General features: G+C 40.4%; 1 protein-coding gene across 1 annotated transcript in view; it reads right to left on the bottom strand.

Annotated features, from left to right (window-relative positions):
- LOC105464531 (magnesium transporter 1) overlaps positions 1-17610 on the bottom strand; it is a 58766-nt gene that overhangs the window by 40402 nt on the left and 754 nt on the right. The window contains exons 2-3 of the mRNA XM_071088978.1: positions 6434-6603; positions 1751-1868 (exon numbers count right to left, since the gene is read on the bottom strand). Of these exons, the coding sequence (XP_070945079.1) occupies positions 1751-1868; positions 6434-6603 (288 nt within the window). The remainder of the gene's footprint in view (positions 1-1750; positions 1869-6433; positions 6604-17610) is intronic.

Here is a 17610-nt window from a genome sequence, read left to right as displayed (position 1 = left end):
CATTGTAAAAACTCTTTTTTTTGAGACTGAGTCTCACTCTATTGCCCAGGCTGGCTATCTCGGCTCACTGTAACCTCCGCCTCCTGGGTTCAAGCGATTCTCATGCCTCAGCATCCCGAGTAGCTGGGATTACGGGCACCCGCCACCACACCCAGCTAATTTTTGTATTTTAGTAGACACGGGGTTTCACCATGTTGGCCAGGCTTGTATTGAACTCCTGACCTCGAGTGATCCGACCACCTCAGCCTCCCAAAGCGCTGGGATTACAGGCGTGACCCACCACGCCCAGCTGAAAAACTCTTCTAGACATTCGCTTAGGCAAAGAATTCATGGCTAAGACCCCAAAAGCAAATGCAGCAAAAACAAAAATGAATAAATGGGACCTAATTAAACTAAAAAGTTTCTGCACAGCAAAAGGAATAATCTGCAGAGTAAACCAACAACCCACAGAGTGGGAGAAAATATTTGCAAACTGTGCATCTGACAAAGGACTAATATCCAGAATCTACAAAGGACTCAAATCAGCAAGAGGAAAACATACAATCCCATCAAAAAATGGGTAAAGGACAAAAATAGACATTTCTCAAAAGAAGATATACAAATGGCCAACATCTTATCAGGGAAATGCAAATCAAAAGTGAAATACTACTTTACACCTGCAAGAATGGCCATAATTAAAGTCAAAAAACAATAGATGTTGGCGTGGATGTAGTGAAAAGGGAATACTTTTAACACTGTTGGTGGGAATGTAAACTAGTACAACCACTATGGAAAACAGTATAGAAATTCCTTAAAGAACTCAAAGTAGAACTACTATTTCACCCAGCAATCCCACTACTGGATATCTACCCAAAGGAAAAAAAGTCATTATATGAAAAAGACACATACACACGCATATTTATAGCAGCACAATTCACAATTGCAAAGATATGGAACCAACCTAAGTGTCCATCAACCAATGAGTGGATAAAGAAAATGTGGTATACATAAATCATGGAATACTACTCAGTCATAAGAAGGAATGAAATAATGTATTTTGCAGCAACTTGGATGGAGCAGGAGGTCATTATTCTAAGTGAAGTAACTTAGGAATGGAAAACCAAGTATCGTTATATTCTCACTTATGAGTAGGAACTAAACTATGAGGATGCAAAGGCATAAGATTGATATAATGGACATTGGGAACTTTGTGGGGAAAGAGTCAGAGAGGGATGAAGGATTAAAGACTACATATTTGGGTACACTGTACACTGCTCGGGGGATGGGTGTGCCAAAATCTCAGAAATCACCACTAAAGAACTTATCCATGTAACCAAAAACCACCTGTTGCCCCAAAACTATTGAAATAAAAATAAAAATTTTTTAAAAGAGGTAAGGGAATAAAGATATCTATAGTATAGATAGCTATACTAAAGACTTCAATATTACATAATGGTGGGACTCGTGCTGTGATTTAAAAAATTCCTTAATACATTATATACTTAAAATGGTTAAAGTGATAAAGTTTGTTTTATATATTTTACTACAATAAAAATATATGTTATCTAAATACTACCCAATTTCCATATTCTAGTAGGTTAGCATTGATAACTACATTTTATGGTTAGCTCAAGTTTAGCTTTTAGTTTGCTACTCTAGATCTTACATAAGAGCAATCCCATTTAATGTCTTATAGCCACCGAAAAAAATGTATTCCACTTTCACTATATTTTACCTATTTTTACATAGCAGAATAAACCAAAGATCTTACCATTTGAAATACATCAGAGCCTTCATCAAAATCCACCATGGCAAAAAATATCCTGTTGGTGAATGCACTGGAGTATCGCCAGGAGTTTGCCAGGATCTGAAATTCTTCATCAGCTTGCCTGGATGCAATGAGATTTGTGAAGACAACATATAAAACAATTTTTGAAAGCAATCTCGTTTATCACCAGTAAAACAGGTCCAAGCAAGCAATAGCAGTTTTTCCAAAGGGAGAAACAATAAAAAACACTAACAAGTAGGTCAGACTCTGCTGACAGGGTTAAGACAAACCTTGTTTTGGCATAAGAGAAGCCTTATCCAAAGTTAGGGATTTCATGAGAAGTAGTAATTACCTGACTCCGCCTCATACTTTGTGCCTGTCTCTTATCCCAAAACTCTTTCAACAATCACTGGAAATATATAGCTAATTGTCTCTACAGTAACTTTCAATACCCTAAATTACTTCTAACAGTTCAAAGACAAGACAGAAGTGTATTCCCTAAAGAAAGCAGAAATACAACATTAATCCATTTTAAAAAATCTAAAGTGCAAAAGCTACTCAGTAAATAACACAATCAGATAAATTGTTAGGATGAAAGATAAGAAGAGTCTAGGAATTGAAATTAATTGAGGCCAGCTCACACCTGTAATCCCAGCACTTTGGGAGGCTGAGGTGGGTGGATCACCTGAGGTCAGGAGTTCAAGACAAGCCTGGTCAACATGGCAAAACCCTGTCTCTATTAAAAATACAAAAATTAGGCCAGGTGTGGTGGCTCATGCCTGTAATCCCACCATGTTAGGAGGCCGAGGCGGGCGGATCACAAGGTCAGAAGTTCGAGACCAGCCTGGCCAATATGGTGAAACCCCATCTCTACCAAAAATAAAAAAAATTAACAGAGTATGGCGGTGGGCACCTGTAGTCTCACCTATTCGGGAGGCTGAGGCAGGAGCGTCGCTTGAACCTGGGAGGTGGAGACTGCAGTGAGCCGAGATCACACCACTGCACTCCAGCCTGGGTGGCAGAGCGAGACCCCATCTCAAATGAAATTTAAAAAAAAAAAAAACAGAAATGATTGAAACCTCAAGTCATCTTTGCATTTTTCCATATCTCCTATATGCTTTTAGTTCTCATGATCTGTCAATTCTTATTTGTGATAAAATTTTCACTCCATACCCTCTTGTCTATTTTTATTGCTATCATCTAAGGTCAGATCTTTGTTATCTAATAGTAGGATATTTAAAAATATTGACTCTGGTTTCTCCTTCTCCAATCCTTCCTTTTTTTTTTGAGACGGAGTCTCACTCTGTGGCCCAGGCTGGAGTGCAGTGGCGCCATCTTGGCTAACTGCAACCTCTGCCTCCCAGTCTCAAGCAATTCTCCTGCCTCAGCCTCCTAAGTAGCTGGGATTACAGCATCCACCACCATGCCCAGCTAATTTTTGGATTTTTAGTAGAGACAGGGTTTCACCATGTTGGCCAGGCTGGTCTCGAACTCCTGACCTCAGGTGATCCGCTTGCCTCAGCCTCCCAAAGTGCTGGGATTACAGGTGTGAGTCACCATGCCCAGCCCTCCTCCAATCCTTACACTGCAACATACATCCATATTCCTAAATTACTACTTTCCTGAAACATTTCTCAGAAATCACTGTTGTTTTCTTATTACCTTCAGAATACATTCTTTAACCTCCTTTACTAGTTATTGAAGGTTCTTTATCACATAGCTTCAAACAATACATCTAGTTTTTATCTAGTCTTACTACTAATCAATATCAAACAGTAACCTTTAATCCCAATATTTTATTTACTCCTATCCCTGTACCCTTGTGTACATCATGCTTCTAACCAGAATATCCTGCCCGTATCAACATCTTATCCATTTGTCTAGCCCTAACACAAATCTTATTTCCTCCATTAGGCCAATCCAAATCACTCCTATTAACTTTCTTTCCTGAAATTTTACAGTGTTTATTGTATGTACAGTTGATCTGGTACTTAATCACAAATTGCCTTATATTGCCATCTAAATTTTCATATGTGTAACTCATTTCCTTAACCGGATGATAAGGGTAGGGTATCTATTTTACAATTCTCATCCCAATAGCACCACAAATACAGTATTATTCATGTTGCTGTTGCTTAATTTTTATTTGTTGAATGAGTGTAGAAAATTTTGAGTTAATATTAAATTTGGTCTTATAGAAAGTAAGATGACAGTAAAAGCTTAGGTTAGTAAGAATTACATTAATTTGCATTTAAGAGAATTATGAAGGAGTTTGTGTTTGTTCCCTGCTATTTTTGTATACTCTTGATTCCTACTGAGTGAACTGATGGAACTAGAAATAATTCTATATTTCAAGTTTATTCAGTTATTACTTATGATTCCTTTTTCTTCTTTTATTTATTTTTAATTTATATTCAGCATATACTCCACAAAATAGGCACTATGGAACCAAATACCTTGACTATACCCTAGCTCCCGGGAGAAAATCGTTAAAGAAAAGTTATCAAGGCTTGGGGTGGCAGAACACACCATTCTGAAACAAGCTGTCTATTCCTTTGCATGACTCTCAGACTGTCAGAATCTGGAGAACCTCCGAGTTTTTACTAAACCAATTATTCATACAGTAGCTTTGTCATTTTATTTAAAGTTAATTACCAAATCAGATACACTGATCTAAAAATATGAGTAAAAAGACACTAAAAAGCAAAAGGTATTTTATTTTTTAGTATCCACCATTTTGAATTGTTCATGGCGCTTTTATTTAAAAAGAAATAGCAATCTTTGCTCCTAAGATCATCAAGAAACAATAAAATAAAATCAAGAAACCACTGTTTGATGAAAACTTAAGCAAGACTAGTCTCCATCTCCAAGGTTTACAATCACTATAAAACAATTGGGAAATTAGAAACATCCCTAAATCATGGATCTTTGGGATTAAAAAAATAATTAATATACCCACCACCTTACCTATTTATTATTTTTTGGTGATGAGAATATTTAAAATGTTTTTAGCAATTTCAAAATCTACAATACATTAACTATGGTCACCATGCTGCGCAATAGATCACCAGAACTTACTCCTCTCATCTAACTAAAACTTGGTACACTTTCCCCACTGTCCTCTCCCAAGCCTCTGAAAACCACAATTCTACTCTGCTTCTAGGAGTTCAACCTTTTCAGATTTCACATGAGATCCCATGCATCTTTGTTTTTTTGTTGGCTTGTTTTTGAGACAGGGTCTTGGTCTGTCACCCAGGCTGGAGTGCAGTGGGATGATAACAGCTTTCTGCACTTTTGACCTCCCAGGGTCAAGTGATCCTCCCACCTCAGCCTCCAGAGTAGCTGGGACTACAGGCACATCACCACACCCAGCTAATTTTGTTTATTTTTATAGATACAAATTTTCACTATGTTGCCCAGTCTGGTCTCCAATGCCTGGGCCCAGGTGATCCTCCTGCCTCAGCCTCCCAAAGTGCTGAGATTACAGACTGAGCTACCACACCCAGCTGCATCTTTAAAAAAAAAAAAAAAATTACCAACCGGGTGTGGTGGCTCACGCCTGTAATCCCAGCACTTTGGGAGGCCGAAGTGGGTGGATCATGAGGTCAAAAGATCGAGTCCATCCTGGCCAATGTGGTGAAACCCTGTCTCTACTAAAAATACAAAAATTAGCTTGACGTGGTGATGTGCACTTGCAGTCTCAGCTACTCGGGAGGCTGAGGCAGGAGAACTGCTTGAACCCGGGAGGTGGAGATTGAAGTGAGTCAAGATCACGCCACTGCACTCCAGCCTGGGTGACAGAGCAAGACTTTGTTTCCAAAAAAAAAAAAAAAAAAAAAAAAAGAAAAGAAAAGAAAAGAAAAGAAAATTACCAGTTTTCTTGAATTCCAAACTTGGATGAAGCCACCATTATTACATTAGTAAGCATCTCAAGTATTGGCATTGGGTAGACCAGTTAAAATTCTGGAGCCTGTTTCTTCCAAAAATGGTAGGATATTTGCTTTACCTACCTTTTGGGATTTTGACAATACAAGAGCATGAAGTTGAAAGCACTTATAAATAATAATAAAATACTACATCAATGTTACTGGCATACAGTCACATAAGTTGATACTATTTTTTTTTTTTTTTTGAGACAGTCTCGCTGTGTCGCCCAGGCTGGAGTGCAGTGGCGCGACCTTGGCTCACTGCAACCTCTGCCTCCCGGGTTCAAGCGATTATCCTGCCTCGGCCTCCCAAATATCTGGGACTGCAGGCAGGCACCACAATGCCTAGCTAATTTTTGTATTTTTTTTTTTTTTTTTTAGTAGAGACGGGGTTTCACCATGTTGGCTGGGCCGGTCTTGAACTCCTGACCTCAGAAGATCCACCTGCCTCGACCTCCCAAAGTGTTGGGATTACAGGCGTGAGCCCCCAAGCCCGGCCAAGTTGATACTAATTTATAAGATGACTGATCTTTAAGTTACTTTTATGATGGCTACCACAATTATTTATCCATGCTTCCCCCGCTAATGTGGATAATCAAGAATTGACTATAAAAGAGCAATAGTATTGCTACCATAGACATCCTGAGTAAGGTATATACATTATTTAACTACCTACTGCACTGATTTGGCTCTTCTGGGATTGAGAAATGGTTAACGTTATATGAGTTATTTAATTTTAAAGTGTAGTTGAAGTTCATACTTGCAAACGACACACTGTCTATGAAGTTGGAGAGCAGTGAACATGACAATAACGGAGTAATTTCTCGGTGGGGCTTTCACAAGGCGACGGAACTTGTCTCCATTCATTCTTATTACAGGTCTTTTGTTAGTCCATTCCATCAGCTGACTAACCTTTTCAGATAACACCATCTAAAAAAGACAAAGTGAGCATGCTATTAATATACTCAACTTGGCATTTAAGTTCTTTTAATTAGGCAACTTACTTAAAACCAATACTAACAAGCTGAGGTATACAGAAAATGTGAGACCTAAAATCAAAACACTTGGGAGGCCGAGGTGGGAGGATCATGTGAGCCCAGGAGCTCAACACTAGCCTGAGCAACATAGTGACACCCCCGTCTCTACAACCGGGTGTGGTGGCTCATGCCTGTAATCCCAGCACTTTGGGAGGCTGAGGCGGGCGGATCACTTGAGGCTAGGAGTTCGAGACCAGCCTGGCCAACATGGCGAAACCCAGTCTCTACTAAAAATACAAAAATTAGCTGACCATGGTAGCACATGCCTAAAATGCCAAAATCCCAGCTGCTCAGGAGACTGAGGCATGAGAATCGCTTGAGACCGGGAGGCAGAGGTTGCAAAGTGAGCCAAGATTACACCATTGCACTCCAGCTTGGGTGACACAGCGAGACTCTGTCTCAAAAAAAAAATAAAAAAAAAAAAAAAAAAATTTTACTCTCTGCGCCGGGCACAGTGGTTCACACCTATAATCTCAGCACTTTGGGAGCCTGAGATGGGTGGATCACTAGAGGTCAGGAGTTCGAGAACAGCCTGGCCAACAGGTGAAATCCCGTCTCTAATAAAAATATAAAAATTAGCCGGGCATGGTGGCAGGCGCCTGTAATCCCAGCTACTCGGGAGGCTGAGACAGGAGAATCGCTTGAACCTGGGAGGTGGAGGTTGTGGTGAGCCAAGATTGCACCATTGCGCTCCAGCCTGGGCAACAGAGTAAGACTCTGTCTCAAAATAAAATAAAACAGAATATACTGACAATATCAAATGCTGCTGAGGATATGGAGAAACTGGATCTCTCATACATCACTGGTGGGAATGTACTGTGGTACAGCCACTTTGGAAAACAGTTTGGTAGTCTTAAAAAATCAAGCAACTGGCTGGGTGCAGTGGCTCACACCGGTAATCCCAGCACTTTGGGAGGCCGAGGCCGGTGGATCGCTTGAGGTCAGGAGTTCAAGACCAGCCTGGCTAGCATGTTGAAACCACATTTCTACTAAAAAAAAATACAGGTCGGCTGCGGTGGCTCACGCCTGTAATCCCAGCACTTTCGGAGGCTGAGGCGGGAGGATCACAAGGTCAGGAGATCGAGACCATCCTGGCTAACACAGTGAAACCCCGTCCTACTAAAAATACAAAAAATTAGCTGGGCGTGGTGTGGCGGGCGCCTGTAGTCCCGGCTACTTGGGAGGCTGAGGCAGGAGAATGGCATGAACCCGGGAGGCGGAGCTTGCAGTGAGCTGAGATCATGCCACTGCACTCTAGCCTGGGCGACAGAGTGAGACTCTGTATCAAAAAAAAAAAAAAAAATTAGCTGGGCATGGTGGCATATGCCTGTAATCCCAGGTACTCAGGAGGCTGAGGCATGACAATCACTTGAATCTGGGAGACGGAGGTTGCAGTGAGCCGAGATCACGTCATTGCATTCCAATCTGGGCGACAAGAGCAAAACCCCGTCACAAAAAAAAAAAAAAAAAAAATTTAGCCAGGAATGGTGGTGCGCACCTGTAATCTCAGGTACTTGGGAGGCTGAGGCAGAGAACCCAGGAGGTAGAGGTTGCAGTGAGCCGAGATTGCGCCACTGCACTCCAGCCTGGGTGACAGAGTAAGACTCTGTCTCAAAAAAAAAAAAAAAAAAAAAAAAAAAAGCCAGGTGCAGTGGCTCATGCTTGTAATCCCAGCACTTTAGGAGGCCAAGGCGGGTGGATCATCTGAGGTCAGGAGTTCGAGACCAGCCTGGCCAACATGATAAAATCCTGTCTCTACTAAAAATACAAAAAATTAGCTGGGTGTGGTGGCGGGCGCCTGTAATCCCAGCTACTCAGGAGGCTGAGGCAGGAGAATCTCTTGAACCTGGGAAAGTGGAGGTTGCAGTGAGCCGAGATCACACCACTGCACTCCAGCCTGGGCAACAAGAGTGAAACTCCATCTCAAAAAAAAAAAAAAAAAAAAAATCAGGCAACTAAAGATACATTTACCATACAACCCATCAACCACATTATTTGGCATTTGTCCTATAGTAATGAAAATTTATGTCTACACACAAAAAAGAGCTAATTTGTTTGTTCCTTTTTAGCTAATCATCATGAGGCCATGGAAGAAAAGCATGGTTAACAGGATTTAAGTTTGAAATTAAATGCCATCATATTTATCATTCCCCTCATCTTCACCCTCAATGTTTTCTTTTTCTTTTTTCTTTTTTTTTTTTCTCGAGACAGAGTCTTGCTCTGTTGCCCAGAGTGGAGTGCAGCGGCACCGTCTCACCTCACTGCAACCTAGCCCTCCTGAGTTCAAGCAATTCGCCTGCCTCAGCCTTCCAAGTAGCTGGGATTACAGGCACACACTGCCACGCCTGGCTGATTTTTGAATTCTTAGTAGAGACAGGGTTTCACCAAGTTGGCCAGGCTGGTCTCGAACTCTTGACTTTGTGATCCGTCCGCCTTGGCCTCTCAAAGTGCTGGGATTACAGGTGTGAATCACTGTGCCCAGCCCCACCCTCAATGTTTAATCCTTGCCTTGAGTAGTAAGAAGGCAGGAAGAGCTAACAAAGAAAACAAGAATCTCAATGTAGAGTTAATGCTAATTTATGATTTTGCTCATCTTTATAGAGATGTGTCTAGAAAAAGCTGGGAAATCATGGAGTGGTTCATCATTCAGAAGCATTTGACCAGTTATATTTCCCATTACCTATATTCTAGCACTTACCATTTTAAGACACTTTGACATTTGATTCCTTTTCTAGACTATTAGCTACAATAGAACAGAGACCCACAACTCTTTACCATACAGTAGGCACTCAGTGTGTACTAAATTTCTAATTAATGAAATTTAACTAGGAATTGACTGACTTGCTTACATTAACATGTAAGAAAGAAATGATAATTGTACACATTAAACACTTACATAGAAACAAAACTTTTTTTCACTTTAGAAAGTAACATGGATTCGAAAAATGCATGATTTGCCTGTTTTTTTTTTTTTTTTTTTTTTTTTCTGAGACAGAGTCTCACTCTGTCATGCCTAGGGTGAAGTGTGGCGGCATGATCTGGGCTCACTGCAACCTCTGACTCCCAGGTTCAAGTGATTCTCGTGCCTCAGCCTCCAAAGTAGCTGGGATTACAGGAACGCACTACCACTCCCAGCTAATTTTTGTATTTTTAGTAGGGACGGGGTTTGAACATGTTGGCCAGGCTGGTCTTGAACTCCTGGCCTCAAATGATCCACTCGCCTCGGCCTCCCAAAGCGCTGGGATTACAGGTGTGAGCCACCATGCCCAGCCTGATTTGCCTTTAAGCATATCTGAATTCATCTAATACTGACCACAACTTTATGTCACAAGTATATCTCTATGAATGATGGAAAAAGGCTGTATAAAAAATAGTTTTGTAGGCTGGGCGCGGTGGCTCACGCCTGTAATCTCAGCACTTTCAGAGGCCAAGGAGGGCGGATCACGAAGTCAGGAGTTCAAGACCAGCCTGGTCAACATGGTGAAACCCCGTCTCTACTAAAAACACAAAAAATAAGCTGGGCGTGATGGTGGGTGCCTATAATCCCAGCTACTCGGGAGGCTGAGGCAGGAGAATTGCTTGAATCCGGGAGGTGGAGGTTGCAGTGAGCCGAGATCGCACTACTGCACTCCAGTCTGGGTGACAGAGTGACACTCAGTCTCAAAAAAAAAAAAAAAAAAAAAAAATTAGTTTTGTAGCAGATACGAAAAAATTCTGGTAAGGGCCACAAAATGAATATGCCACACATGGAAAACCGAACACACTCTAAACCCACAGAAAAATATATACACTCTTGAAAGATTGGTTATAACAGGTTAGGTGCAGTGGCTCACGCCTGTAATCCCAGCACTGAAGTGGGTTGATCACTTGACGTCAGGAATTTGAGACCAGCCTGGCTAACATGGCAAAACCTTGTCTCTACTAAAAATATAAAAGTTAGGGTGGCACACGTTTATAGTCCCAGCTACTGGGAGGCTGAGGCACTAGAACCGCTTGAACCCAGGAGGGGGAGGTTGCAGTGAGCAAAGATGGCACCACTGTACTCCAGCCTGGGCGACAAAGTGAGACTCTTTCTCAAAAAAAAAAAAAAAAAAGAAAGAAAGAAAGACTGGTTATAACAAATAATTAACAAGACTGTGGAACAATGAAACAAGTATTTGGTAAAGGCTGTGGGAGAGAGTGAACCAGGAAGATCGGGAATATTTGATTTAAATTAAGACTGCATAGATCAAATTTTTTCAGTTTTTCCAACAAAATGAATTGCTATTATTTGATACTGTTTTAATGATTATCACAGCACAGACAATATCGGTTCACATTTTAAAATATACAATCTATATTTAGAAGCAATCATTAATTTTGCCATATTTTCGAATTAAACTTGACAGTTACCAGCAAATACAAATATGATTTAGCTATTTTATTCAGGGTGACTACATAATCCGTATGGGGCTGAGAAAAACAAGTGTGAAGCAGTAACAGGTATTTACATAGTTTTACATCCTCCTATCTCTCTCTTTTTTTTTTTTTTTTTGAGACGGAGTCTCGCTGTGTCGCCCAGGCTGGAGTGCAGTGGCGTGATCTCGGCTCACTGCAAGCTCCGCCTCCCGGGTGCACGCCATTCTCCTGCCTCAGCCTCCCGAGTAGCTGGGACTACAGGCGCCTGCCACCACATCCGGCTAGTTTTTTGTATTTTTAGTAGAGACGGGGTTTCACCATGTTAGCCAGGATGGTCTCGATCTCCTGACCTCGTGATCCACCCACCTCCGGCCCACATCCTCCTATCTCTATTCAACCATATAGATATATAATCATGCCAACAAAAGAAATGTATGTACTTTGAATTAGTTATAAATATGTGGAGTTTTCTTACACAAAAATTCTTGAATAAACTTTTTCAAGCAGGTCTACATAAAAAATTTATGGCCAGGCAAGGTGGCTCAAGCCTGTAATCCCAGCACTTTGGGAGGCTAGGGAGTGAGGACTGCTTGAGCCGTGGAGTTCAAGACCAGCCTGGTCAACATAGCGAGACCTAGTTAGTAAAAAATATTATAAAATTGGTCGGGTGTGGTGGCATGTGCCTGTAGTCCCAGATACTCAGGAGGCTGAGACAGGAGGATCACTTAAGCCCAGGAGTTCGAGGCTGCAGTGAGCTCCGATCACATGTCACTGAACTCTAGGGGGGACAACAGAGCAATACCCTGTCTCTAATATATATATATATAAAATAGAGGAATTATAATCCTTATTCACAATGACCTCTAATATATATATGTATAAGCATATTTGAATTCATCTAATACTGACCACAACTTTGTCACATGTATATCTCTATGAATGATATATATATATATATATTTATGAGGTACATGAGATGTTTTGATACAGGCATGCAATATGTACTCATCACATCATGTAAAACGAGATATCCATCTCCTCAAGCATTTATCCTTTGTGTTACAAACAATCCAATTATACTCTTAATTTTTTAAATCTACAATTAAATTATCATTGACTATAGTCACTCCATTGTGCTATCAAACAGTAGGTCTTATTCATTCCGTTTTTTTTTTTTTTTTGTACTCATAAAGAATCCCCCCTCCCCCACCACCCCCAGCTTCTGGTAGCTATCATTCTACACTCTATCTCCATGAGTTCCAGTGTTTTCATTTTTAGCTCCCACAAATAAGTGACAACATGCAATGTTTGTCTTTCCGTGCTCAGCTTATTTCACTTAGTATAATGACCTCCAGTTCCATCCATGTTGTTACAAATGATAGGATCTCATTCTTTTCTATGGCTGAATAGTACTCCCAAAACTTATTCGTGTCTTTGTTCTAACCATCAGGGTTTATTCATAAAAATTCTTCATATTTTCAGCTTTCTTAATCATCTACCAGTCTTCAGGTGTTAGTATGAAGTAGAACGAAACAAATTCTTAGTTAAGGTATACATTTCCAGCTCCCTCCTTAAATTAAGAGATCTGGAACAGATCTGGAAATATAACTGGCAGATAATTACTGAAGAAGACAGTGAACAGAGAAGCGAGCATTTTTAATCCTTAAATGCCATCTGCTCCATTATCAGTTCACCTACTTCCTGGATAGGGTTAAAATCTATGGCTGTCCCCTTTCCTTAGTTTTTTATTTTTTGGTGGTATCTCCATTTATTTGTTCTGCAATTGCTACTAAGCCTATTTCTCTGTAATCAGATATTTTCTAGAGAACTGCGGGGTTTTTTGCACATGTGATACCTTCAAGTGTCAGTTCTCACAGCAAAGTTTTTCCAATGATAGCCTGCCTTGTTAAACATCCCAAAAAGATCAACTGGAAAACATTTACCACCCAGAGGAATCTCACTTTATTTTCTAACATTTACTTAACGTCTTTCTAACATTACCTAACGTCTTCTATATGCCAGGTACTGCATTAGGTACCTTACAGCCCTCATCTCATTTAATTTTCACAATAGCCAAAGAAATCAGCATTTTTTCCATTCTTCTGATGAGGAAAATGAGACTCAGAGTAACTTGTTAAACATCATTGGGGGTGGATTAAAGCATATCCTTTTTAAAACTACAGACTTTTTTGGAAAATTGGGGAGGGAGACCCATCTGCCATCCTAGCATTATGATGACCAGTTTTATTATGCTTCAGTATGCATTGCGTGTTCATCACTTTCCACGTTTCATATTATTTATTTATTATTATAGATTCCCAGAAGAAATATGAATAATTTTATCAAAGACCATGCTTTTTCATTTTTATCATGCTGCCTAAGATAACACCAGATGCGAGGACAAACAACTTCCCTTCCACAAAAAGGGGAAAGGATTCACCATAAAATAAAACCAGTCGCTGCAAAAACAAGCCTTTGTTGCCTAGCAGAAAACATAGGCTTTGGAACTAGACAGACCAGTGTGGGATCTCAGCTCAATTTCTTAGAGTTGTGCTTCTCTCAGCAAGCCCCCAACCTCCCTCTTACTTACTGTCAGCTCCCTTATCTATCTATCTACCTATCTATCTATCTACCTACCTACCTACATGGGGTGGACAGAGACGAGCCTGGCTATATTGTTCAGGCTGGTCTCAAACTCTTGGCCTCAAGGGATCCTGCCACCTCAGCTTCCCAAAGTTCTGGGATTATAGGCATGAGCCACCATGCCTGGCCAGTCCCCTCATCTTTCAAGTCCCATCATCTTCCAAAGGGGGTTGCTTACTCTGCAATGTTAATGTGTGGATTATAGATAATGAGTATAAACTATGGTGCCTGGCATGTAGAATGCATTCGACAAATATCAGAGAATAAATGGCTGGGCTCAGCGGCTCACGTCTGTAATTCTGTCACTTTAGGAGGCCAAAGCAGGAGGACTGCTGGAGGCCAGGAGTTTGAAACCAGCCTGGTCAACATAGTGAGATCCCGTCTCTACAAAACATTTTTAAAAATGTGAAAAGGAGAATAAGGCCACGTTCCAATGAAAGCATTGTTAAAAGGTATGAATAATAAGCAGGCTAGCATTCCATTTAACAACAGACAACTATGAGGAACTTGAGTGATTTTTAATCATATTCATTTAGGGGAGGTATCTTTCAAAAATAACATATATATATACACACACACACACACACACACACACACACACATACTTTTTTTTTTTTTGAGACAGAGTCTCACTCTCTCATTCAAGCAATTCTCATGCCTCAGCCTCCTGAGTAGCGGGGACCACAGGCATGTGCCACCATGGCCGGCTATTTTTTTTTTGTATTTTTAGTAGAGAGGGAGTTTCCCCAAGTTGGCCGGCCTGGTCTTGAACTCCTGACCTCAAGTGATCCACCTGCCTCGGCCTCCCAAAGTACTGGGATTACAGGCATGAGCCACTGCATCTGGCAAAAAAATAGATTTTAAGATCAGACAATATCCTATTATTTAAAGTCAAGTTTACTATAGTAGATAGACCTGGAATTTTTTTAAAATAGTGTTTTCAAAAATGGACAAAAAAAATGTTCTGCAACAGAACACCCATATTTTGAAACTGTGTCTAAGGAGTACCATAGTAATCTTTTTAAAAACAGCCTAAACCATTCTCAGAGAGGGAAGGAGGAAAAACTAAATCATCTTTAGCAGCCTATATAAATTACACGCTTACTGATGAGAAAATCCAATTTTATGTTGTGAAATCTAAGAAAACCTACAACTGAGAGAACGGATTCCTGGCTGAACACAGTGGCTCATGCCTGTAATCCCAGCACTTTGGGAGGCCAAGGTGGGTGGATCACTTGAGCCCAGGAGTTCAAGACCAGCCTGGACAACACGGCAAAACCCCATCTCTACAAAAAATACAAAAAATAACTAGGCATGGTGGCACATGCCTGTAGTCCCAGCTGGGAAGGCTTAGGTGGGAGGATCACCTGAGCCCAGTGAGGTCATAAGGCTGTACTGAGCTACAATCATTCCACTACACTCCAGCCTTGGCAACAGAGTGAGACCCTGTCTGGAAAAAAAAAAAAAAAAAAAAAAAAAAATATATATATATATATATATATATATATTTATTTATAAAAAGAAAGAACAGATTCCTGATTTTATGTAAGTACACAGTTAATTCGATGTTTGTTGAGGACATTTTGACAATGCTGGATGTGAGGTAAAGAAAAATTAATTAAGAAGTTTCAGCATTCAAGATGCTTACAGTGTTAGGGCAAAGACTGGCATATAAACAAGGACAATACAGGTCAGGCACGGAGGTTCACTCCTGTAATCTTAGCACTTTGGGAGGCCAAGGTAGGAGGATCACTTGGCCCCAGGAAGTAGAGGCTGCAATGAGTCATGATAGTGCCACTGCACAGCATGCAGCCTGTGTAAGAGGTCCTGTCTCAAAATACATACATACATACCTACAATAACTATATGATGTGCTGAATTCATCTCAGTTCACCTGGAGGCACCAAGAAAACTTTAGCCGAGGAAGAAAGAAGATACTGTTTGAGCTAAGACTTGAAGAGCAGGAATCTTCCGGTGAATGAAAGGGTGGGGTAAGAGAAAAGGAAGATATTCTCGCATAAGTCCTGTACATGCATGAAAAGGGTGAATGTACTTCCAAGAGAATACAGAAGGATCAAGGAAGGCATGTCATCTATTGCCTTAACATCAAATTCACATAACATAAAATTCACCATATTGACCATTTTAAAGTATACAATTCAGTGCTGATTCCTTAAAAAAAAAAAAAAAAAAAAAAAAAAAAAAAAAAAACCAACCTATTTTCAGCTAGGCCATTCTGCTTCCAATTCAGTGAGTCAATGAATAAATTTAATTTCACTGGTAGAAATGTTAAGTTTTAAAAAGCCTTCACTTTTTTTTTTTTTTTTTTTTGAGACGGAGTCTTGCTCAGTCGCCCAGGCTGGAGTGCGGTGGCGCGGTCTTGGCTCACTGCAAGCTTCGCCTCCCGGGTTCACGCCATTCTCCTGCCTGAGCCTCCCGAGTAGCTGGGACTACAGGCGCCCGCCACTAGGCCCCGCTAGTGTGTGTTTTTTTTTTTGTATTTTTAGTAGAGACGGGGTTTCACGGTGTTAGCCAGGATGGTCTCGATCTTTGGCCTCCCAAAGTGCTGGGATTACAGCATGAGCCACCGCGCCCGGCCAAGCCTTCACTTTTTAATTAAAAAGAACAAATGCACTAGGCACAGTGGCTCACACCTGTAATCCCAACACTTTGGGAGACCAAGGCGGAAGCAACACTTGAGCCCAGGAGTTCGAGACTAGCCTGGCAACACAGAGAGGCTCCGTCTCTACGAAAAGATAAAAAAGTAGCCGGGGATACTGTGGCACATGCTGGTAGTCCCAGATATTCGGGAGGTGGAGGTGAGAGGATCATTAGAGCCCAGGAAGTCGAGGCTGCAGTGAGCCATGATCCCGCCACTGAACTTCGGCCTGGGTAACAGAGCAAGACCCTGTCTCAAAAAAAAAAAAAAAAAAAAAAAGAAAGAAAAGAAAAAGAACAAAAAATTGTGGTCATTGTGGAAAATCAGGTAATACCAGCAATACCAGCATGTAAAGTAAAAAGTGAAAACGTTCCGCTCATAGACAGTCCCAACTGCCCAGAGATAGCCACTGTTAAGGTACTGTCATGTATCCTTACAGAGATTTCTCTATACATACACATATATTTATATATAGGGGATGCTGTTTTCAGCATAAAAAATTTGTAAGACATAAAATTATGTATTGCTCTGCATCTTGTTTTCCACATAATAGCTTAGGATCCTCCCAAAGAAGGACATCAATTTCTAGTTTCAGTGTCTGAGCCTGCTCACTTCATGATATTTTTGACAATTGTATATTTTTATTGTACTCTTTGCCAATCTAATAAGCAACTCATTAAGTTTAATTTCCTAGCTTAGCTTTTCTTCTTATGTGATAGTTCGAATACTTAGAAACATAGAGAAGATAGCTTTCTTTCTTAATTCAGTTCAAGTAGAACAAGTATCTGAAGTGCTTAACTGGTATTTTTAAAGTATGTGTACAGTTCTTCTGTAACAGAGGAAGCACAGAATGTACAGGAAATAGCGTTAGAATGACTGAAGTAGGGTTTGAGTCCTTGTCCATTTTCTAAATTTAAGACTCTATGTTTCTCATCTATAAAATTAGAGGGTATAAATAATTGCTAGTAGTCTTAAAGTTCTAAGAGTATATGACTCCAAATTACGAACGTTTGAAAACACACTTAAAATTCCTCTACTTGAATTGCTTAATGGTGAGAATACTGTATCTCCTCCATTTCCCAAAGCCTATAAATTCCACAAGATCTTAGTTTTGTTCATTTATGTATACCAAGCGCCTAGAACATTGCCTAGCATGCTTACATTTGTAGAATGATTGAAAATGGTTAGGAGCTTTCAATC

Source organism: Macaca nemestrina, chromosome X, assembly GCF_043159975.1.
Source record: "Macaca nemestrina isolate mMacNem1 chromosome X, mMacNem.hap1, whole genome shotgun sequence".
In the NCBI taxonomy this organism is placed as follows: Eukaryota; Metazoa; Chordata; class Mammalia; order Primates; family Cercopithecidae; genus Macaca; species Macaca nemestrina.
This window is presented reverse-complemented; position numbering and strand designations above follow the sequence as displayed.